The following is a 25040-nucleotide window of genomic DNA, read 5'->3' as shown; positions in this document are numbered from 1 at the left end:
TGGGGAATCAGGGTGCAGGCGTCGGGCGGAGTCGGCAGGGGGTTGGGCACAGAGAAGAAGAAACATATATTTTTTTTTTTTTATGGATGGGGACACATGACAGATGATGACGGTCTGACCATAATTTTTTTTATGATCGAGCCGACCATAGAAATTTTATTCCCCCCGTAAGAGTTTGGTAGCTGCCTACGTGAGCATACATCTCATTAGATGCACCTTGCATGTTCCATATGATATGATATTATTTAATGTCAAAATTGATGCTTATTTAAATCAAATACTTCCTACCCACGGTTCGGTCAAGTGTAGGAGACGTACAAGGCAATATTTTAGTTTATAATTGCAACCACATTTGTAAATTCTAAACAAATATTGGATCCTATAGTAGCAATTTAATTAATCCTTTTTGTTCGGGTTTGCCATGCCCTTTCTTCTTCGTCAAGATCTCAAATAGACATCAAGAGATTATAGAGATGCTTGACCCATAATCGAAATTGCAATGTTCAAATATCTTGAAATGCTTAATTTGTGATCAATATTGAAATAAAAATTTGAATTTTTAAAATTATTTTCATTTTATTTTAAAATTAAAATAAAAATAATTTTTTTTTCAATTAAACGATTAGCTGGTTGGAACTCACTCACTTTATTTCGATCCTGGACTCCAATTCCTCCTGACCAAACACTTTTTAAAATGCTTATTAATACAGAATCTTTACCACAACCGGACAAGGATGACAACCTAAACATGATACGTTAACAAAGCCCATGACTACGTTTTCTGCAGTACTCTAGTCACACGAAACATCTTTTGTTGGACAACGAGCTTAGAAAGACTACGCACCGCATGACTTCAACCTAGCTTCATGTGTATCAAACTAACAATGAGATGCATATACCTTAAAATCTAACACACCCCAGATTCTCAATAAGATTGCTGGTGACTAATGGGTTAACTGCCTGTTAGTCTCCAATTTCATCAAAAAAAAAAACACACCCCCAGATTCAACAAGCGTTGAATCCGGATCTTCACCTCCACGTGCCACTTGTCCTCAGCACCGTTCCACCCCGTCTCCCTCCTCCCTCCTCTCCTCCTCCCTGTTCTCCCCCCACCCCGAGTACGCGTCGAGAAAATATAGCATTAAGACCAAGCCCAAGCAGCTAACCAGCATCGGCACAGGCCCAAAGATCCAGAGAAACATGGGGAAGGAGAAGTAGAAAGCTCTGAGGCCAAGAGACCAGAAATAGCTCCCCCGGTTCAGAGCCCCGGCGACGTACTCCGCCGCGAGGGGCGGCGCCGCCCACTGGCCCCTCGCCGGCACGTTGATGAGAAGGCCGGCATGGCTGTAGTACCGAATCGACTGCACGTTGAGAAGGAAAGCCAGCAGGAAGCAGATCAGAATGGAGAAGAATTTGATCGAGAGCGCGAGATCGCTCGTGTCGCCCAGCACGAAATTCTTCCCCCGGAGGCCGCGGTAGCCGCCGTTGCTGTTCGTCATCAACACCGCCATCAACGAACACAGCGTGATCGCCATCGACGCCAGGAGTGTCGACGCCATGATGTTGTTTCTTAGCGTTTGCACCGCAAGAACTCCGTTCTTGAGGGGATCCTGCATCACATCACCAAATTTATTCAAAAAGAAAAACATCGTACTATTAAATACAATTATATACTATTCTATTAAAGAACAAGTTTATAAAAAATTAGAAAGCAATGGATCCCGCCAGAAGAATCATTATTATAGACTGAATTAATTTAAAAACGTTGCGATGGAGAAGGAGACGGAGGAGTTAAAAGAGCCAACCTCCATCATGGTATGGACCCAGATGCGGCGATTGATGGCGTTGATTCCTATGACGGTGGTGGTGGGGTGTTTGATGACACGATACAGGAGCCATAGATGGTAGGACACCAAAACGGTGAGGCCCACGGGGACCAAGACGAAATCAAGCACTTCCTTCCTCATGGCTTCTTTCCGGGTAGAGATAGGTTTACTTAGGGGAGAAGGGTATTTAGGGTGCTCTCGGAGACAAACGGAATGAGGACGAAGAAGGGGAATGGAAGAAACGTGAAGAGAAGGCCAGATGTAAGAGGTTCAGCACGCGAGGGACTGAGGGAGCAGCGAAAGTAAAGGAGAAAGGGATTGGTTTTTAAAGGATTTGGGAGCTGGGGATAAGAATCTTTCCGCTGGAAAAGTCAATATGTGCTACCGCACCAAAAAAAATATTTGTTTCTGACTTATTGCGCAGGGTGTTTGTCATAGCCCAAAATCAAGCCCAATCCAACAGATCCAAGCCCAAAAAAAAAAAAAAAAAAAAACAGAGAAAAAATCGGAAAGAAGACTCCCGATAGGAGTCTTCTTCTCCGACGAGACCCGAGCGAGATCGGAATCCTAGGACCTCTCGGAGTCCTAGGGTTCTCTATAAAAGGACCTTTTCCTTCCTAGAAACCCAACATCGGCCCCCTTCCTCTCTCTTTCTCCCTGTTTTTCTCGATCGGAGCCGCAGATACCGTTTTGATTCTCGCCGTGATTGCCCGCCGACGAGGTCACCAGAGGTCGAGATGAGTTTCCCTCCTCTTCCTCTCTTTTTTCTCCTTCCTCCCGTGCATTTGTGCGCGGCTGCTGGCGACGGGAGTCGTCGATTTTCGGTCGGAAAAGAGACCTCTGTTTTGGTCTCTTTTTCTCGAGAATTTTCCGGCGCCGGCGATCGCAATCGATCGCCGGCCATGCTCCTCCGTGATCGGGGGAGTGGCCCCCCTCTGCCGCCGACCTCCGTCGCGGCGGCCGTGGCCTGAACGGCCCGGCACAAGGAGGGGACTGCCGTCCCCTGTTCGGCCTGGAAGGAGCTGAGAGAAGAAGAAGAAAAGAGAAGAAGAAGAAAAAAAAAAAGAAAAGAAAAAGAAGAAAAAGAAAAAGAAAAGAGAAAGAAGAAAAAGAGAGAAAGAAAAGAAAAGAAAAGAAAAGAAAAAATAAAAATAAAAATAAATAAATAAATATATATAAATAAATAAATAAATAAATAAAAATAAAAAAAATAAAAAAATAAAAAAAATGATGAGAGAGAGAGTTTCTCTCTCTTCTCTCTCTTCTTTCAGTCTGAACCCTGACTTTCTCTCTTTGAAATTGAACTTTCTCTCTCTACTTTCTCTCTCTAAAATTTTCTCTCTCTAGATTGTTTCTCTCTCTTGATGGATTTTTCTTTTTCTAAAGTTATTCCTCTAGGACTAGCGTAGTGGAAGCTTCATCTGATGATTTTGATCGAGTTTAGGGAAGAGTCTGATTTTAAGTGAGGTTTTGATTTTGGAATTTGTTAGATTTAATTTTGAATTAAAATTAATATAAAAATATAATTTTGGATAATAGGCACGGAAGAATCTCCTAGAAGTTAGTCGATCTATTCATTCAGTGCTCCTTGAAAGGTAAGTAATGAATCATCTTCTCGAGATATTCCATATTTATTTTAAAAATAAATAATTATTCTCTGAAATAATGCATGATTTATGAAATTATGTTTTGAAAGAAAAGTGCTTTTGAAATATTATGGTACGTCGATTTATACACATGTTCAGTGAAAAATTATGATATATTATGGTACAAAGTGTTTTGATACAGATCGAATTTATACTCTCAGCCTAACTATGTTTCAGTGGGCCTCGTCAATGGGGATTATACGTTGGTACTTTATGGACCCTGCCAGTGGAGGTTGTGCGCTGGTATTTGTGGACCCTACCAGTGGGGGTTATGCGCTGGTATTCTGTGGACCCCGCCAATGGGGGATTAAACATTGGTCATAGTCGAAGCTGTTGAGTTATGAATGTTTTGAATCGAATCGGATTTATGATCACATTATGTGTGAATATTTTGAAAATATTGGATTTGCATTAAATCAGCATGAAATATATTTTTATATTTATTTGCAGCATTGTTCTTGAAAATTATAAAATATCTAGTTGAGATATTTGTTACTTACTGGGCTGTCTAGCTCATTACCTTTCTTTCTATTTTTCAGATTCAGACAATTAATTTCGAGCGTGGGAAGAAATATTGGGACAGAGCTTTTAGAGGCGAGATTTAGCATTGTCAACTTCAATAAACTTAGATCTAATGTTTTATTTTTAGCAAAAAGTTTATTGGATGTAAGGCATTTGATTTAATTACTTGAATTACAGTTGAATAATAATTATTTGAATTTATTCCGCTGTGATGCATTGATATCGTGATGAGATGCCTGTATACTTGTGGAGAGAGTTCTTCATGAGTATGCGGTGGTTGCCGCGACCCTCGATTCACAATCTCGGGTCGGAGGCGTGACAGTGTTTCTTCTTGGTTTCGTTAACATGCCGAAATGCCTGAAATCTGAGGCCTAATGATGGCGCAAGGAATAAATTCTTGGAACCATGAATATCTTATATTCTTTTCATTAGGCCATGAATATTCTAGCGATATTCAATATCCTTCGTCGCTTCGGAGAATTCTATCCATGGTATAAAAATCTTCTGATGCACGAACCAAAAAGTATTGTATGGACCGGGCTTCTTTTTTTTTTGATAATAATTGAGAGGGAGGTCCACCCGATTCATTAGAAGGAAGGTGTTATGTACAGTGTAATAGTATATTGGATTACAAGATACCTATTACAGACGTTTGTGGGCATGCCTAAAATCCCATGCAAAACGCCTGAATAGAGACCTGTAATAAGAGAAAAGATCATGTAATAAAGACTAAAGATTACAGTGTTTCCATTTCTCTCTTAACTTCTATGGTGCCTGCCAATTTGTTCGTTCATGCCCTGTTGAGAGCTGTAAGAGCTCTGTCTATTCCAAACTTCATTTGGCGGTCACAGCATGAAGTCAGTTCAGCTAGCATGATGAGTAGAACAGAGTAAGTGGCATTTGAGAGAAAAGCTTCAAAGTTAAATATTCTTCTATTTCTCTCCTTCCATAAAATTTAGTAAAGAAATGCGACTACCGTGTCCCATATTTGAGGCCTGATGCTACTGGGGAGTATTCGATTATGGTCATCCCATAATTGGGGAACAGTAGTGAAAGTTATTCGCATCTGAAGTTTGCTTGTAATACACTGCCAAATTGTCTTGGAGTAATCACATAAAACTATTAGATGATCCGCAGATTTCTCATGGTTTGCGCATAATGGACAGCTAGAGGGAGCTTGCATGTGGCGTTTCCTCAAATTTTCTGCAGTGAGGATTCTATCTTGAATGAGAAGCCAGTTAAAAGCTTGAACTTTGGTTTGCGTAGATATTGACCATAATTTTCTAACAGGCTGAAATAACATTCCTCCATGAGTTAAGTGAGTATAGAGGTTTTTGACTGAGAAACTTCCTTTAGAATCCCACTTCCAAGTTAGTGAGTCTTGTCCTTATTGAGGTGCAGCACTTTGAAGAAGTTGCTTAAATTGCTCAAATCTGAGATGACCAAAGCCATTTAGAGGGGCTCTAAACATTGTCATCAAATCATTCTAGTTGAAAAATTCTGCCACTGAGTTGTCAGGTGATGTGGATAGGAGGAACAAGTCCGAAAACTCTTCTTTGAGGTTGGAATTACCAATCCAGTGATCCTTCCAAAAAAAAGATTAAATTTCCTTTGCGCACTTGAAACAAACAACTCTGAAAGAATATGTTTTGTACCTTGAGAATACTTTTCCAAACTGGTGATGCATGGGTCGTATTGCGTCGTTCCTGGATATTTGGGGGACTGTTTTGATAGTGCAGCTTCAATACAACTTTACTCCAGATTTTTCATTGGTCTTGGAAGAGGCACCACCATCTTTTGGTTAGGAGACATTGGTTGAAAGTTCTTAAATCTATGACTCCCAAGCCCCCAAGGAATTTTGGTCGACAAACATTTTTCCATCTCACTAAACAATGACCTCCAAAGCAGGGTTTATCTCCCCTCCATAGAAATTCTCGTCTTTTTCTGTCTATTCTGTGTATCACATCTTAAGGTAGTTGGAAAGAGGCCATTCAATATGTTGGTATGGAACTTAGAACTGCATTTATAAGAGTAAGTCTGCCTCCAATGGAAAGCCTTTTTTCTTTCCAAGCATCCAGCTTCTTTTCAATTTTTTCTATGATAAACATCCAGTCTGATCTCTTGGGTTTGGAATGGTGTAAAGGAAAACCCAAGTATTTGGTGGGAAGAGAGGAAGTAGAGCATTCTAGGATTCTGGCAAAAGTCTTTGTATTTTTCTCCGACAAGCCGATACCAATTAACGTGCTCTTTTCAAAATTAATCTTCAGACTTGCAATCAGTTCGAAGGAGTACAAAATAAACTTTATGTTGGAGATATGCACCTTGGAGTCATTACAGAAGATGATGGTATCGTCTGCATATTGTATGCAGTGAATGTTACCAGAGATGTCTGTTGTGCCAATTCCAGCAATCAACCCATTTCTTGCTGCTAGTTTAAGTATTCTATCAAGAAAATCCAGAAACCAAAATGAATAAAAAAAAAAAAGGAGACAATGGGTCTCCTTGTGTTAGGATTTGACGCCTCGAGATTCAGCCCACATTGAGCCCACAGCGAGGTTCGCGGCGAAAAACGGAGTCCAACGAGACCAAGATCACCTGAATCGGAGCTCGGATGGAGGAGATACGAGCTTTTGAAGTCGGCACGAGAATCGAGGCGACGGAGGACCGCCGGCGGGCGGCGGGCGGGCGGCGGCGGTGCGCGGGACGCGCGTCCCAGACCCGCGTGGGACGCGGGACCCAGGCCCGTGCGGGCCGCGCGACCCAGGCCCAGGCCCGCGCGGGACGCGCGACCCAGGCCAGCTGGCCCCTTGCCCCGGTCCACCGTGGACCGGGTGGTCCACGGCGCGGTCTGTGGACCGCGTGGGCGTTTCCCACGCGTTTCTCACGGTCCACGGCACTATTCCGTGGATCGGAGCGCGATCTAAGGGCCCAGGAGGCTCCCGATCTTGATCCAATGGTCCAGGGGGTTTTTTGGCTTTGTTTAGGACTCCTAATCTCTCTCTAATCACGTTTTAAGCTCTGTTTAAGGTCTTTAAAAAGCCTGAGACGAACAGAGAAGAAGTGGGGTTCGGTTTTCTCACCGCCGTACGAACCAGAGGAGAGAGAGAGGCGAGGGCGCTGAGAGAGAAGGAGCAGGAGGCTCTTGGACAGCGGTCGCCAGGCTCTTCAGGGGTTCAGGGGGGTCTCCAAGAGAGAGAGAGCTTTTGTGAGGGAAACTTCATGTGAGAGAGAATTGGGTGTACAAGGGTTGAGAGTGAGGTCTCTTCTTGTAAAATTTTCTTTTCATAGTGAAGTTTGCATGCCCCATGGAGGCGAGCCCTTTTGTGGCTGATCCACGTATTTTGATTGTTTTTCCTTTTGTTTTGTTTCTTCTTTCTTCCTGCTGCATCGCGTGGTACTGAAAGGATCTTGGGAGGTGGTGTCCTGGCCAGACATCCACCCAACAAGTGTTATCAGAGCAAGGCAGTACAAGGACGCAGATTGCAGTGGTGGTGAGCAAGACTGAAGATGGAGAAAACAGGAACAATCAAGATGGAGATCAACAAGTTCGATGGTAAGAGCAATTTCTCCTTGTGGCAGGCAAGGGTGAATAAAGTGCTCATCCAACAGAGGTTGATCGATACTCTCTTGTGCGATGAGAAGCCGACCACCATGGAGGTGCGGGATTGAAAACGGCTACAGATGCAGGCGGTGAGTACCATCCGCATGTACCTGACGGATGAGGTGGTGATCCATGTGCTGAGCGAGACTTCTCCGACGGTGCTGTGGTCGAAGCTCGAGGAGTTGTACATGGCGAAGTCTCTCACCAACACACTTTTCCTCTGGAGGCAGTTTTACCAACTGCGGATGACTGAGGGACAGAGCGTGCAGGAGCATCTGAGCTACTTCCAGAAGATCCTCACCGACCTTCTCAGTGTTGGCGAGAACGTTGAGGAGAAGATCAGGGTGCTGGTTTTGCTGGCATCGCTTCCTTCTTCGTACGAGTCCTTGGTGACTGCTCTTCTAGTGGGGAAGAGCACTATCAAGATGGACGAGGTCACCGCGGCGATACTCCAGAATGAGGTTCTCAGGAGGGAGAACCCAGTTTCGAGCTCAGGTGTCGATAGCTCAGCTTTGGTGACTTTTGGAGGTGCAGGAGGCGGTAGATGGAGCGACAGGAGATCGCATCGAGGGCGGTCTAAGTCCAGGAGGGACTTGAGCAAAATCAGGTATTACCGGTGTGAGGAGTTGGGGCATCTAGCCAGAGATTGTCCTCAACTGAAAAATCGGACGGTGGCTGCTGTAGCGACGGCCGGCAGTGATTTAGATGGAGATGTCTTTGAGATATCTGACGAGGTATCTGCTTCTTCCCAGCAGTGGATATTAGATTCTGCATGCCCCTATCATGTGTGTTGCAGAGAGGAGCAGTTTGACTCTCTGGAGAACAGTGAGAGCACTGTATATCTGCCGAATGGATCGAGCTGTGCGATCAGAGGCATTGGGACGGTCAGCTGGAGGACACATGACGGTGCAGTGAGGAGATTGGGGGAGGTCCGATACATATACGATTTTAGGCAGAATCTTATCTCACTTAGCAGACTGGATTCGAGAGGCTACAGGACGGTAGCTGGTGGAGGAATCCTGAGGGTGCTACGCGGCGATAGGATTGTGCTGGAGGGGAAGAAGGGGAGCAGAGGACATTATTACCTGGCAGGGAGCCCAGTGCGAGGTGGAGCATCGGGAGCCAGGTGGAGCCCAGAGCGAGGTGGAGCTCCAGGAGGCGGATCGGACACGAGACAGGAGACTCGGGAGGACGAGAGGCGACGTCGCAAGGTAAGATTCCTATTGCCGCAGGATGATGCCCCGAGCAGGTCTCAGGTCAGGAGGAGCACAGCATACGACGGAGATGGGATCGAGCAGCCTGGCTCGACTCCCATGTTTGCCCATCCATGATCAGCAGGCGATTGCCCCAGGGCATGGGGGCGAGGAGATCCAGAAGCTCTCGGAGTTTGGAGGAGGCCGAATATCGAGTCGAGGTGGAGATTGTTAGGATTTGATGCCTCGAGATTCAGCCCATATTGAGCCCACAGCGAGGTTCGCGGTGAAAAATGGAGTCCAACGAGACCAAGATCACCTGAATCGGAGCTCGGATGGAGGAGATACGAGCTTTTGAAGTCGGCACGAGAATCGAGACGATGGAGGACCGCCGGCGACCGGCGGCGGGCGGCGGCGGCACGGCCGCAGGCGGCGGCGTGCGGGACGCGCGTCCCAGGCCCGCATGGGACGCGGGACCCAGGCCCGCGCGGGACGCGCGACCCAGGCCTGCTGGCCCCTTGCCCCGGTCCACTGTGGACCGGGTGGTCCACGGCGCGGTCTGTGGACCGCGTGGGCGTTTCCCACACGTTTCTCGCGGTCCACGGCACTATTCCGTGGATTGGAGTGCGATCTAAGGGCCCAGGAGGCTCCCGGTCTTGATCCGACGGTCTAGGAGGTTTTTTGGCTTTGTTTAGGACTCCTAATCCCTCTCTAATCACGTTTTAAGCTCTGTTTAAGGTCTTTAAAAAGCCTGAGACGAACAGAGAAGAAGTGGGGTTCGGTTTTCTCGCCACCGTACGAACCAGAGGAGAGAGAGAGGCGAGGGCGCTGAGAGTGAAGGAGCAGGAGGCTCTTGGACAGCGGTCGCCAGGCTCTTCAGGGGTTCAGGGGGTCTCCAAGAGAGAGAGAGCTTTTGTGAGGAAAACTTCATGTGAGAGAGAATTGGGTGTACAAGGGTTGAGGGTGAGGTCTCTTCTTGTAAAATTTTCTTTTCATAGTGAAGTTTGCATGCCCCTTGGAGACGAGCCCTTTTGTGGCTGATCCACGTATTTTGATTGTTTTTCCTTTTGTTTTGTTTCTTCTTTCTTCCTGCTGCATCGCGTGGTACTGAAAGGATCTTGAGAGGTGGTGTCCTGACCAGACATCCACCCAACACCTTGTTTTAATCCTCACCTAGCTTTAATCCATTTAGTTGGTTCCCCATTGATTATAGGTGCCAATTTGCTGGTACAAAGGATACTGTGAATCTAGAAGCACCACTTTGTACCAAATCCTCTTTGTTTCAGAAGGAGCATGAAAAATTCTCAATTGATGTTATCAAATGTCTTTTCAAAATCTACCTAGAATAGCAACCCTTTGGTGTTGGATTTCTTCCAGTAAGGGATCAGTTTCATTGCTAATGTGTGACCATCTACAATTTGTCTGCCATGAATAAATGCTGATTGAGTGTCAGAAATGAGGGCTCCCATGTGTCTGAATAGTCATCTAGAAAGAGTCTTTGAGAAAATCTTCATTATCCCATTGATCAAACATATCGGTCTGTATTCTCGAACATTTCTGCATTCTTATTTTTTTGGTATCAAAGCAGTGAAAGAGTAATTTAGCCTTTGCAAATCTGTTGAGTCAGAATGAATTGCATTGAAGAGTTTGTATAGATCTTCTTTGATCAAGAACCAGAATTCTTGGAAGAAGGTTGATGTGAAACCATCCGGCCCTGGAGATTTATCTTTTGGCATACTAAATATAGCTTCCTTAATTTCATTCTCAGTGAAGGGCTTCTCAAGATCCTTTAGATCAATGCTATCCTCCTGATATAGCTTCTTCCAGTCCATTTGAAGATTATGATCTTCAGCTGATCCAAGGAGGTTGGAGAAGTATGAGTAGAAAGCTTCTTTAAAATGTGATGTATCAGTGAGCATCTCTCCTTTATGTTCCAGATAAGATATGGTATTTTTCCACTTTCTAGAACTCCCCATTGTATGGAAGAATTTGGTATTTTTATCTCCATGTTTCAACCATGTTATTCATGATCTTTGCTTCCAGATGATTTTCTCATGTAACAAAAGGTCATAAAATTACTTTTGGAGATTATATCACGGCCCCATCCGAAATTGTGAATCAAGGGTCATGGCAGCCGCCGCATACTCATAAGAAACTCTTCCCATAAACATGTAAGGCATCTTATCACGATATCAATACTTTACAGCGGAACAATTAGTTAATAATTTAAATCAAAAATATAATAATCCAAATTTCAACTTTAATATCTCAATAAAGTCAACAAAGTTTCATAGGCCTTACATCAAATTCAATAAGACTTTCAACCTAAAATAAAAGTATGAAGATTATGTTTCTAATCACTCTTCCATTCATATCTTGTATCATCTTAATTCCTCAATATCTGTAAAAACAGTAAAATAGGAGGTAATGAGCTAGACAGCCCAGTAAGCAATGATCACTGTCAACAGATTTCATCAGGCATTTAAGTAAATAATCATTTATAGAAAATAAGCATATAGAATTCATCAATTGGAAATCAATTTCGATTATACAATATAGTTCATGCTAAATTCATTTCTTTTTCAAAAATTTGAGTTTCTTTCGAGATTTTAATTTTTTTCATTCTTAAGTTCTTTTCATCAACCATGAGCTATGACCATATTTTTTCTGTGGCAGAGCCATAACACCGTATATCTTCTTGCAGTGAGCTGCGAATCATCTGACAGCAAAGTCCTTCAGAATCGCTGGTCTCACTGGCGGTTTGTCGCTGGTCTCACTAGCGACATATCGCTGGTCTCGCTGACGACATAAATTCTCAGGACAAATCAATTACCAACGTATATGCCCCCATTGGCGAAGGCCTTTACATAGTTAAATTATCAATTCATATTGCTTTTATATCAAAATTTTTCATAAATCATGTTTTATATTCTAATTTCGATAAGAAAACATATAATCATGTAGTATCAAAATCAATCAATATAATGCATCATGAAATCAATATGTTCAATCATGCTTCATCATAATATTTCGAATAAGATATTTTTATAACAAAATATCATTCATCTAATTCATACATCATTTTAGAAATCATATCAGAAAAATATATTATAATTTATCGATAGATCTAGAAAAAGTGAAGCATTACTTATCTCGAACATATTCCAATAATCCATATAATTCTATAATTTTTTTTTTCAAAAATTTTATTCGTAAATCATATCATGATATCCCATGATCAAACATCAACAATCCTATACAGGATCAATTTCAATAATTAGAAAAGATCAGAATAATTAAGAAAAATAGAATTGATGGACATCTGTATCCTATCGTCCAGATTGGTCCGATCATCTAATTTCATCTGGTTAAAATCTAATTAGGACATAAACGATCCAAAATTTGACTATCAGATCAAATCGGATTCGAAGTGATAAGACCGAGGTTCCTTCATTGGGTTCATGAATCAAGTGGAGAGAGAAAATCAGAGGAAAGAGAATTCATGAGATACAATTCAAATTAATCAGGTGCCACAGTCCAACATCTCGATTGGTGTGATCAAAATGATCTATTCCAAGTCATGGTTAAATCAGGATCATGGATAATCAAATTAAGAAATATCGGGTCTGATCAAGATGAGTGCCAGTACGCTGCTCGACAATCATGGATCAAAATTCTTCATCAGATCAGAAATATTAAAAAAAATTTTTATTGATAAATCTTTTTAGAGAGAGAAATTGATCAAAAAAAAGAAATAATTTTAGAGAGAGAAAATTCATCTTGAACTCTTCAGACCATATGATTCAACAAATCTGATAGATCAGATCAAATCATGCTGAAATTATCATGTGGATAATTTAATAAAATCATAAAAAATAGAATCTTAAAAAATATTAGGTCTGATCAAGGTGGATACCGGTATACCGTCCGACGATCACAGATCAAAATTTATTATTAGGATCAATTTCAATTCATCATCATTCTTCTCAAAATTCTAAAAATCTTAGGAGAGATAAATAACCTAGAAAAAGAATTCTAGAAAGAGAAAGTAGAGAGAGAAAGAGAAATTCTAGAGAGAAGAGAAAAGAGGGAGAGAGAGGAGAAAGAGTCTATATTTTTTTTTCTATTTTTCTTCTTCTTCTTCTTGTTCTTCTTCTTGTTCTTTTTCTTTTCTTTTTTCTCTTTTCTTTTTCTCTTTTCTTTTCTTTTTCTTTTTCTTTTTTTTTCTTTTTTTTTCTTTTCTTCCTTCTTCTTCTCGTGGTCTCCTTTGGGCGAAACAGGGACCGTGTGGTCCCCTCCTTTGGTCGGCTGATCAGCAGTGCGACCGGCATAGCGATGGCCGACGGCAGAAGGACGATAATGGGGCAGCTCGAAAAAAATGAATGCGGCAGTCGGCGGTGACCACCGACATCGAAAAATCAAAGAAAAGAGGGGCTGAAACAAAGGTTATCTTTCCTAACAATCCGACGACTACGATGAGAGGAAGAGAAATCGGAGCTTACCTCAAGCTCCGATGGTGACGGGCTTCCGCAAGGATTTTCTGGCGATCCCCACTATTTTGCCTCGGGATTCTCAGGTGTAGGAAGGGAGAAGAGGTTTCCCCTTAAATAGAATCGGAGGGGAGGAGTTTGACTCCTCCCCGGCGAGCTTTCCGACTCCGTTTAGGAGCCGGTCGGGAGGAAGAAGACTCCCTACGGGAGTCTTCCTCAAATTTTTTTTTTTTTTGATGGGCTTTTATGAGTTGGATTTAGGGCTCAATTAGGCCAGGTCGTAACAGATTATCTCTTTCCTCTCTTTCATGGGTATCTAAGGGACCATCTTTTTCTTTTTTGTCTAGTTTTTGAATTTTGTGTTTGATGGCCTCTTTCTTCCTGATGACGTTACCATTGGTGTTCTTGTTCCATTGTTTGAGTCTGTCTCTCAGGAATTTAATTTTAAGAGATATATTTGCTGCCGCATCACTTGCAGATGGTGCCATCTTCCACCAACCAACTACAAATTCTCTGAAGTGGTCTATTTGTAGCCAAAAATTTTCGAACCGAAAAAATCTGTTGCTTTTTCTCTGAAACTCTAGAAGAATGGGGCAGTGGTCAGATGTAGTCTTGGCTAAAGGCCGCGGAAGATGAGATGGATAAGCTGAGACCCATTCCAATGACACCAAGCAATGATCTAACTTTGCAAGAGTGGGATTTTCTCTATGATTGGACCAAGTGCAAGATAAGTGATTGAGGTTTACTTCCATCAAACAGAGTGCTGTAATTAAAAAATTGAACTGTGTGGATGGCCTACTATGTTCAGATGTGCTATTTCGGTCAGAATAAAACCTTGTTAGGTTAAAATCTCCAATTATAATCCAAGGCCCCTGCCAAAGATGCCGGATGTAGTGAAGTTCTCGAAGGAAGTTATCACGCTGGTTTGTTTCGTTTGGTCCATATAAATTTGTCAAAACCCATTCAATATTCTTCTGATCATGATAGAGTTTATGTTTCGTAGGTAGTAAGACCCCATGTGGTAAAGAGTTCCAGTGACTGCACTTGAATTCCAAATGGTGAGAAGGCCTCCTAAGGCTCCTACTGAAGGCTTGGCTTGCCAGCAGTCCAAATATCATCCACTGAATTGTTGTATATTTTTACTGTCCAGATCTTCTACTTTGGTTTCCTGAAAATAGACTATATCACAATTTGAAGCTACTACTGTATCACGAACAAGCCTTCTTTTTTTCTTCCGATCGAGGCCTCTTACATTCTAGTATGGAGTGGGCTTCTTATTTTATCATGTTTCCTCAAACGTCAATTTTAAACAGACTACCTAAAATCAAGGGTGAGACTTCTGCCACTAATGGAAGAGGGGCATCCGTGCACACTCTCTCTTCTTCCTTGTCAAGCTCCTCTCCATTTGTCCTCTTGTTAATCCGACTCTCCCCTCCGTGAAGCCTTACTTCGCCTCTTCCAAATTTTTTTCTCTTTTCCATGATCAAAGAAGCCTATAATATGATTAGGAAGCTGACAAGTATATATTACTTATCTATATACTATATACTGTAAACACTATATTCTGAAAATTATATATCAATTTATTTAGAGATGTATATTAAGATACTAATTATTTTTGCTAGGTATGTATCAACTAACTTTATAATATGTATTAACGAACACCATATTCTGAAATCTATATCGATTTACTTAGAGGTATGATTGGGATGCTGGATGACTTCTTTACTCGGTATGTGTCATTTAAACATGTACTAATATTGGTGAATACTATGTTCTGGAAACTACATATCAATTTTCTAAAGGTGTATTGAATCGCTGTTGGGTGTGTATCAAAGAAGTTCAGGATGTATCGTAAAGCTGATGAGTAGAAATTATCTAGGTATGTACCATGTACTGATGAACATGTACATCATATTTTGAAAATTATGTATTGATTCACTTGAAGATATATATTGAATTATTATATTATTATTTTGTTAAATATATATCATCTGACCATATAGTATATACTGATAAATGTCATGTTCTTGAAACTATGCATCGATTTATTGAGAGCTTTGTATTGGGATGCTGGATGATTATTATGCTAAATATATATCATCTAGCCATATACTGTGTATTATATATCATCTAACCTTCTTTTTTTAAGTCACGAAACTGATGGACTCCATTAGTAAGAGGAATCCCATACTAATTTGACTTTGGAATTTCTTCCTTGAGATGAACGTCAGAGAAAATGTAGCAAAATAGGAAGTCTGCTCTGTATGATATTCTCTGGTGTGTGCACCAAATTAAGGCTTTTTCCCATCTGTGATAATACTGGTAGAGTGGAGGGTCTAATTCGATCCCTGATTGTCAATGGAACTATAATCATCTTGCTTATGAATCCTTCTTCTAAAAGAAAAAGAAATGGAGTCCAACAATGACTCAACTAACCCAAAGGAGAGTGATAGGGAGGTCTTTTTCAATTTCGGGGCTTAGGATAGTGTAATGCGGTGGTTTTGGTGCCTTAGGATGGTGTTGTGATTTTGAATGGTCAAATTTTGGCACCTACCGTACTGAGAAGGTTACTCTCTTGCTCCATAAAAAAGGAAGATACTCTCTTGCTTGACCTTATTGTGTTGGGATATTCTATTTTGACCAACATGACAATGGCTTATGCTGAGAAGCATCCTTTTTGGAATTCTTCTTCACCCTTGAGAATGGGTTATCTCCATAAGCAGGGCTTTCTCAAGAGAAGAGAGCAATGTAAGCACCAGAGGGCCTAACCAGAGCCAACCTGACAAATCTTCACCCTTCCTCTGTTGTTTTGCAGGTTCATGGAGGTGGTCCATGTTGACATCTCGGAATTGATAGCAATAGATTGCTTATTAGAGGGATTGATGTAACCACTAGAACAACTTCTACACCATCACCTACAAAATATGATTAAATGTCAAAAAAATAACATTCATCGATACTTAAATTTATAGTCGCTTAAATGGAAAATCTTATGCGATGATGCTCTAATCACCATGCTGCGATGATTGATGAATAAAGCAGTGACTTACTTGCAAAGATTAAATAGGGTGGTGAATGCAATAGTGATGTATAACTTTTTCTATTTAAATTGTATTTGTATTGATAACCAATAAATCATAAGACTTCCCCATATATTTTGAACTTACATTGCAAGCCATCTACTTTGCATGCTCCTCTTAGAACTCTGTTCCTGCTTCACCCACATGCACAAACTTCTCAAGTCCAAGAGGAACCAATACTAATACTTCTTTTTAAACTAGCATATTTCCTCTTGTGTGGTATCATGGAGATTGAAGAAGCCATCTACAAGCATGAAATAGTTATAGATATATAATTTGTTGATGATGCTGTGTGAACTAAAGGAATACAAATTTGTAAAATATTGTCAATTTTTTATCATGTTATATATTTGTATATAATTAAAGACTATCTAAGCCCAACTCAAAAAAGATTATCATATGATTCATATCCAACTTAAGTTTTCTTAATGATCATTTTACTAAATGGCTGCTCAATGTATAAGACTTCTACTATGGAGAGGATTAGATGTACGCAGTCTTATCTCTATATACGGAGAGGCATTATCAATATTTTGAATCTATGGCTTCTAGATTACATTGGAACAACCTTGCTATCGCATTAAGACTCACCCATTTTTCTTAATGACTATTTCTCATGAAATATCATGGTATTATTATTTAGCCATGAGAGAGGAATAAAATTAGATAGCCCTGATGAGTAACTCAAAGGAGAATAAACTATAAAACTAATAAAAAAATTTATTATCAATAAAAAATTCAATATTGATTTAGTAAATCAGGTACGTAGCTCGCAAAGTCACCTTTCCTATTATATGATGCCTCCTATAATAAGATAAAATGATGGCTGTAAGTATTCATGCAAGAATTTTGCATGTGCTATGCATGTGTGTTAACAAAAGTGAGAGGAGAGCCAGGGAGAGAGTGGTAGAAAAAAGATGTGTATTTAAGAGAGACATATGGGTTTTACAGGGAGAGAGAGTGTGTGTGTGCGCGCACGTGTGCGCTAAAGAAAAGATGCCGGATTTACGAGAGACATATGGGTTCAACATTATTTTTTTTGAGAGATATCTAGTATTTATGGCTCCATACATATTTAATACATTGGTTTGTTGTGACTTTACTCATGAAGCCTGGTTTTGCATGGCTAACTCCAAAAGATTTTAGGGTTTGTCTATGGAGAGCACGTTCGCACAAGAAAGAGTGCTAAAGAAAAGATGCCAGATTTACGAGAGACATATGGGTTCAACATTGTTTTTTTGAGAGATATCTAGTATTTATGGCTCCATACATATTTTATACATTGGTTTGTTGGGACTTTACTTATGAAGTCTGGTTTTGCGTGGCTAACTCCAAAAGTTTTTAAAGTTTATCTATGAAGAGCACATTCACATGTGCGAACGTGCTTTTCCACCATCAAATCATCCCTGATATTTGGATTTTGGTGAAATTCACAAGCGATCTAATAGTAGAAAGATATGCGAACGGACTTTCCAAAGTCCAACCCAAGTTTTTAGTATATATAATAAGTACCTAGTATGACAGAGGCTTTATTAATATCATACCTATTATAGTGTTACTAAACTATCTTAAAAATCAAGAATACATGTTAGAGATTATTTTTCTTAAAAGAATTTGGCACTTCATTGTTTCTGGGTAAGTGTAAGTGATAAGCAATAGACAAGTCTTGTAGCGGTGCATGTACCTCACCAAACTATAACATCTTATCTTGCGTATGTGTAGAGTTTTTTCTTTTTTTTTTTTTGGAGGTTTAACCATTTCCAATAGATTAATTTAGATCACTGCATATACAAAAATTATCCTTCTTCGACATAAATAGTCCTTGAAAATATTTTTTTAATATTACTCCTTTTATTATTTTTATTTATTTATTGACTTTTGAGATTTTGAGCATAGTTAGTGATAAGTGGTATATTTTTATATTTATTGAAGGTATTTTTGATAATTTATAGTGCTAACATCTTCTTAAAAATTTAATTTCATGAATAAATTAGATTTTTTTATAAAAATAAATAATTTTAAAAAATATAAAATTCGAGCATATTTATGAAAAATATATGTTGATTTAATTAAGCACTTTTAAGTACCAAAATAATATAAAATTTTTAAAAAATTTAATACATATTTTTTTTTTATTTTTCAGACAAAAATCAGAGCAAAAATGGAGCCAAAATATTCTAAAAAAAATTAAAAATAGCCTCCGATGCATGGTGGACCAGCCGGTCAGTCCACCGACCCAGGGCGCGATCCATCGAAAACCTCACGTAGTCCACAGACGCGGTCCACGATGGGGGAAGCTTTTTTTTGTGCGATCCAATGGTCCACATTCATCCATCTCACGATCCAACGATTGCTGTTCGTCATCGATTTATAAGAGAACTTTTGCACTGATCGATGATCGAAATTTCATCCATCAAACGATCGGACAGCTGAGGACGTTCCTGATTGAGAATAAGAGTTATTCTGTGCGATCCGATGGCTCAGAACTAATTTTAGGCACAATCAGATGGCTGTGGTTAAATCTGATGTTGATAAGGATTAAAGCTATGATTTTTGGATAGATCTGAGCCATCCGAAACTGATCCGACGGCCAAAAATTAATGTAAAAGATATTATATGAATTCTAAGGGTTTTAGAACTTCTTTTCCTACCAAAAGAATATAAAAAATTTATCTATAAATAGGAGACCCGAGAATAAGTGTAGAGAGGAGAAAAAATCAGTAAAAAAATAAAAAAAAATAAAAAAAAATTCAAGAAGCTTTAGGGATCAAATATTGAGAGATTATGGAGTTAGAGAGCTTAATGCGTGACTAAATCCCTTCAAATCCAGAAATACGATGAAGCCTATAAATAAATTTTTATTTTTTTTATATTTAATTTTTATACAATAAAATTATACTTTTATTTTATATCTTTTTATTTTTTTTTGAGATATTGATCCAGCCTATACGACCCATACCCTCTATTGATGTGCCATGATCTCTGGATACGATACGTATTTTGGAGAGATAGATCATAGTATATGAGATTAAACTTTAGATCTTATAATTAAATTTAGATAGTTTATACTCCAACAGGACAAGCTGTGATCTACTGATACATTCCGTATCCCTTAGAGATAAGCTATGCTAATGTCTTAATCACAAGAATTAATATTGCAATATAAGAAAAAAAATAAATCTAATTTACATGATGGATTCGAAATTTTTAGATTATTTCTCTGAATTATTTTTTATAAATTAATTTATATTTTTAATTTAATTCTTGCTATTATAGTTCTTTTTAAACCTTCTACAATCAATTTTCTTTTATTTCTTCTTAAAAGAAAAAGATAATCGCCCTAGATCCCTATGGAAACGATCTCTATTCACCTAATTTATATAGTTTGAGTTGATTTTTATTCTTGACCGCCTACGATAGCGATCAAATTTTGGTACCGTTGTCGGAGATCTAGGCATGATTATTTTTTTTTTAAAAAAAATTTCTTAGTTTCTTTCTAACTTGCTTAGTTCCTTAGTCAAACTTACTTTCTTCAAAAAAAAATTTCTATATTGATACCTCATAATCTACTTAGAGAATTAGATACTTAATCACAAAATCTAAAAAGTAAAATAAATTAATTTTGTTAAGATTTGATACCTTGAGATTCAGCCCACATTGAGCCCATAGCGAGGTTCGCAGTAAAAAATGGAGTCCAACGAGACCAAGATCACCCAAAACAGAGCTCGAACGGAGAAGATACGAGCTTTTGAAGTCGACACAAAATTTGAGGTGGTGGAGGACCGCCGGTGGCCGGCAGCGGGCCAGCAGAATGGCGGTGGCGTGGCCGCAGGCGGCGGAGCGCGGCCCAGGCAGGGCCAACGCGTGGGACGTGAGGCCCAAGCGGGCACACGGCCCAGCTTGCGCGCGGGCGCGACCCAGGCCCGCAGGCGTGGGCCGGCCCAGGCACCCTGCCTGAACCCTGTTCTTTGGTCCACCGTGGATTGGGCGGTCCACGGGTGGGCCTATGGACCACATGGATGTTTTCCACGCATTTCTCACGGTCCACGGTACTATTCCATAGATCGAAGTGCGATCGGAGGGCCCAGGTGACTCCCGATCTTGACCCGACGGTCTGGGACGTGATTTGGGTTGATTAAGGACTCCTAAACCTAATCTAAACTCTGTTTAAGCCCTTTAAAAGGTCTGTGAGGCATAGAAGAAGGAGTGGTTTGGTTTTGCACTGTGGACGCCATACGGAACTGAGGAAGGAGTGCACGTTGCTGAGAGAGGAGCAGGAGACTCCTAGACAGCGGACGCGAGGCACTTCAAGGGTTCAGGGGGTCTTCCAGGAGAGAGAGAGCTTTTGAGAGGAAAACTTTTAGTGAGAGAGAATTGGGTGTACAAGGGTTGAGGGTGAGGTCTCCTCTTGTAAAATTTTTTTTTTCATAGTGAAGTTTGCATATCCCGTGGAGGCGAGCCCTTTTGTGGCTGATCCACGTATTTTGATTGTTTTGTTTTATTTCTTCTTTCTTCCTGCTGCATCGCGTGGTACTGAAAGGATCTTGAGAGGTAGTGTCCTGGCCAGACATCCACCCAACAAGTGGTATCAGAGCAATTTGGTACAAAGACGCAGATTGCAATGGTGGTGAGCAAGACTGAAGATGGAGAAGACAGGAACAATCAAGATGGAGATCAATAAGTTCGATGGTAAGAGCAATTTCTTCTTGTGGCAGGCAAGGGTAAAGGACGTGCTCATCCAACAGGGGTTGATTGATGCTCTCCTGTGTGATGAGAAGCCGACCACCATAGAGGTGCGGGATTAGAAACGGCTACAGATGCAGACGGTGAGTACCATCCGCATGTACCTGGCGGATGAAGTGGTGATCCATGTGATGAGCGAGACTTCTCCGACGGTGCTGTGGTCGAAGCTCGAGGAGTTGTACATGACAAAGTCTCTCACCAACACTCTTTTTCTTTGGAGGCAGTTCTATCAACTGCGGATGACTGAGGGACAGAGCGTGCAGGAGCATCTCAGTCACTTCCAGAAGATCCTCACTGACCTCCTCAGCATTGGTGAGAATGTTGAGGAGAAGATCAGGGTGCTGGTTTTGCTAGCGTCGCTTCCACCTTCATATGAGTCCTTGGTGACTGCTCTTTTAGTGGAGAAGAGCACCATCAAGATGGACGAGGTCACCGCGGTGATACTCCAGAATGAGGTTCTTAAGAGGGAGAATCTAGCTTCGAGCTCAGGTGGCAGTAGCTCAGCTTTGGTTGCTTCTGAAGGAGCAGGAGGTGGTAGACGGAGCGACAGAAGATCGCAACGAGGGTGGTCCAAGTCCAGGAGGGACTTGAGCAAAATCAGGTATTACCGGTGTGAGGAGTTGGGGTATCTAGTCAGAGATTGCCCTCAACTTAAAAATCGGACGGTGGCTGCTGTAGCGACGGCCGGCAGTGATTCAGATGGAGATGTCCTGGAGATATCTGATAAGGTATCTACTTCTTTCCAGCAGTGGATATTAGATTCTGCATGCCCCTATCATGTATGTTGCAGAGAGGAGCAGTTTGACTCCCTGGAGAACAGTGAGGGCACTGTATATCTGCCAGATGGATCGAGCTGTGCGATCAGAGGCATTGGGATGATCAATTGGAGGACACATGACGGTGTGTGAGGAGATTGGGGGAGGTCCGATACATACCCGATTTCAGGTGGAATCTTATCTCACTTAGCAGACTGGATTTGAGAGGCTACAGGACGGTAGCTGGTGGAAGAATCCTGAGGTTGCTACGCAGTGATAGGATTGTGCTAGAGGGAAAGAAGGAAAGCAGAGGACATTATTAACTGACAAGGAGTCCAGTGTGAGGTGGAGCTTCAGAAGTCAAGTAGAACCTAGAGCGAGGTGGAGCTCCAAGAGGCGGATCGGGCACGAGACAGGAGACTCGGGAGGATGAGAGGCGACGTTGCAAGGTAAGATTCCTATTATCGCAGGATGATGCCCCGAGCAGGTCTCAGATCAGGAGAAGCACAGCATACGATGGAGATGGGATCGAACAGCCTGGCTCGACTCCCATGTTTGCCCATTAATGATCAGCAGGCGATTGCCTAAGGGCATGAGGGTGAGGAGATCCAGAAGCTCTCAGAGTTTGGAGGAGGTCGACTATCGAGTCGAGATAGAGATTGTTAGAATTTGATGCCTCGAGATTCAGTCCACATTGAGCCCACAATGAGGTTTGCGATGAAAAATGGAGTCCAACGAGATCAAGATCACCCAAAATGAAGCTCGGATGGAGAAGATACGAGCTTTTGAAATCGGCACGAAACCTGAGGTGATGGAGGACCGTCGGCGGTCGGCGACGGGCCGGTGGAGCGACTGTGGCACGGCCGCAGGCGGCGGCATGTGGCCCAGGCGGGGCCAATGCGTGGGACGCACGACCCAGGCGCGCGGCCCAGCGGGCGGGCGGCCCAGCCCGCACGCGGGTGCGGCCTAGGCCCGCGCGCGCGGGCCGGCCCAGGCCCAGGCGCCCTGCTTGGGCCCTATTCTCCGGTCCACCATGGACCGGGTGGTCCACGGGTGGGCCTGTGGACCACGTGGGCATTTTTCACACATTTTTCGTGGTCCACGGTACTATTCTGTGGATCGGAGCACGATCGGAGGGCCCAGGTGACTCTCGGTCTTGATCCGATAGTTTGGGATGTGATTTGGATTGATTAAGGACTCCTAAACCTAATCTAAACCCTGTTTAAGCCCTTTAAAAGGTCTGTGAGGCACAGAAGAAGGAGTGGTTTGGTTTTGCACTGTGGATGCTGTACGGAACCGAGGAAGGAGCGCGCATTGTTGAGAGAGAAGGAGCAGGAGGCTCCTGGACAGCGGACGCGAGGCACTTCAGGGGTTAAGGGGGTCTTCCAGGAGAGAGAGCTTTTGAGAGGAAAACTTCTAGTGAGAGAGAATTGGGTGTACAAGGGTTGAGGGTGAGGTCTCCTCTTGTAAATTTTTTTTTTTCATAGTGAAGTTTGCATGCCCCGTGGAGGCGAGCCCTTTTGTGGCTGATCCACGTATTTTGATTATTTTATTTTATTTCTTCTTTCTTTCTACTGCATCGCATGGTACTGAAAGGATCTTGGGAGGTGGTGTCCTGGCCAGATATCCACCCAACAAATTTACTCTTAACTAACTATCAAATCTGGTCATCTTTTCTTTTTGCATTGCATAATTCCATAAAATATTTTAAGGGCACAAACCCTAAATGAGATAAGGTGGAGATTTCATCACTCTTCTTTGGCCCACAAACTACCATCCTGCATATTACATTGATCTAAATCTTAACTTAAAATCAATTAGACGTTGGCTCCTAAGGACTTTCGAGCTCAATAGGATAAGGGATCCTAAGAGTAAGACCGGATTAGGATTAGTCAATTTGATTGGTGTCTAGAAAAGTGGTTCAGAGACTACGTCCTGAAAAAAGATGGTTATTTAATTTGTTCTGTTCGATTACTTGGCCAACTCAGTTGGTGTCTAAGAAAAGCAATGGGGGGACCCCCACCAATCTTATACTTACCTAGTCAGTTGAGTGGCTAGTTTTTTACCTGGAGTGCTCAAAGGCGACCTTGATAGTTAGGAGCTATCTAGATCTAGGGTTATCCTTAGTTAGGATTGATTGCATAATATAATTACTAACCTACAAACTTTAACCCTAATTAAAACACTCTTCTCTAACGTCTCTAGATTTAGGACTCCTTAGGACTCTCATCTCTAGAACTCTTCTTCTTCTCTTCTTTTTCTCTCATATATTAAAATTAAAAAAAAATTAAAAAATAAAAAAAAAATTCTACTGAGATAAAATAAAAATTGTCAGACACAATCTAAAATCTACAATCCTATAAGGTTACTGAGGAAGAAATGGATTTCAATAGACAACCTAAAACTCTACTGGATCTGTGTTATTCGATTAGCTCTGTCCAACCGTCTAGAATTAGATCTTCGACTAATAATTTTATAATTGATTCTCAAACGATTAACATGCATCCTACATTCACTGAAATTGAAAATGCATACATTTATTCAAGGGAGTTTAAAGATACTAGAGTTGCAACTTTGACCAATAGAATTAAAGCCTTAGAATTCAAAAGACATATCCAATTTAATCAAGTGTTAGCACCCATGTGCATTGGATGTGATGCACCAGATCATGTTGTAGAGGAGTGTCCTTATTTGATGAACCCAATCCAAACTGAGCTCATACAGGAGAGTGCATTCAATGAAGCTACATAAATGAACCTTATGCACCAATCTATAACCCAGGGTTCGAAAGTTATCCTAATTTTATATGGTCGCAAGATACAACATTAGAAGCCCATAATTTTTATCAACCCTATCTATAGCCCAACCAAACACTGAATGATCAACCAGATTTAGATCCTGAGGAAGGAGTCAACACATTAGAAAAGAGTCTAGATATCTTAGCGCAATCAACCTCAAACATTAATAATATCCTCAATAATTTCATGCAAACTACTGATCAATTAATTAAACAATTGGGCCAATCAACTATAGTGATTAGTAAACTAAAAGAGGATAAATTATCAAGCCAACTAGAGGATGACTCTAGAGCTCAGAATGGTCTAGAACTTAAAAATCAATTCAATCAGTTGAGAACATTCAGGTCTGAGAAACTGGAGGAGATACCCAAAGTTGATAATAA

The 25040-nt window shown here is 41.3% G+C and overlaps 1 protein-coding gene across 1 annotated transcript; it reads right to left on the bottom strand.

Moving 5' to 3' along the window:
- Nucleotides 1-627: 627 nt before the first annotated feature.
- LOC105059718 (uncharacterized) lies at nucleotides 628-2108 on the bottom strand. Its single transcript, XM_010943134.4, has 2 exons — nucleotides 1806-2108; nucleotides 628-1610 (listed from the first exon to the last, which is right to left on the bottom strand). The coding sequence occupies exons 1-2, from the start codon at nucleotides 1965-1967 to the stop codon at nucleotides 1053-1055; spliced, it is 720 nt and encodes a 239-aa protein (XP_010941436.1). The 5' UTR covers nucleotides 1968-2108; the 3' UTR covers nucleotides 628-1052.
- Between the last annotated feature and the right edge of the window lie 22932 nt (nucleotides 2109-25040).

This window comes from Elaeis guineensis, chromosome 16, assembly GCF_000442705.2.
Source record: "Elaeis guineensis isolate ETL-2024a chromosome 16, EG11, whole genome shotgun sequence".
NCBI lineage: Eukaryota > Viridiplantae > Streptophyta > Magnoliopsida > Arecales > Arecaceae > Elaeis > Elaeis guineensis.
This window is presented reverse-complemented; position numbering and strand designations above follow the sequence as displayed.

Excerpts from the sequence above, each read along its gene's own strand:
- LOC105059718 (XM_010943134.4), bottom strand. The coding sequence starts at position 1,967 with ATGAGGAAGGAAGTGCTTGATTTCGTCTTGGTCCCCGTGGGCCTCACC. Across the intron at positions 1,611-1,805 it reads GGGTCCATACCATGATGGAG|GATCCCCTCAAGAACGGAGT; the intron begins GTTGGCTCTTTT and ends GATGTGATGCAG.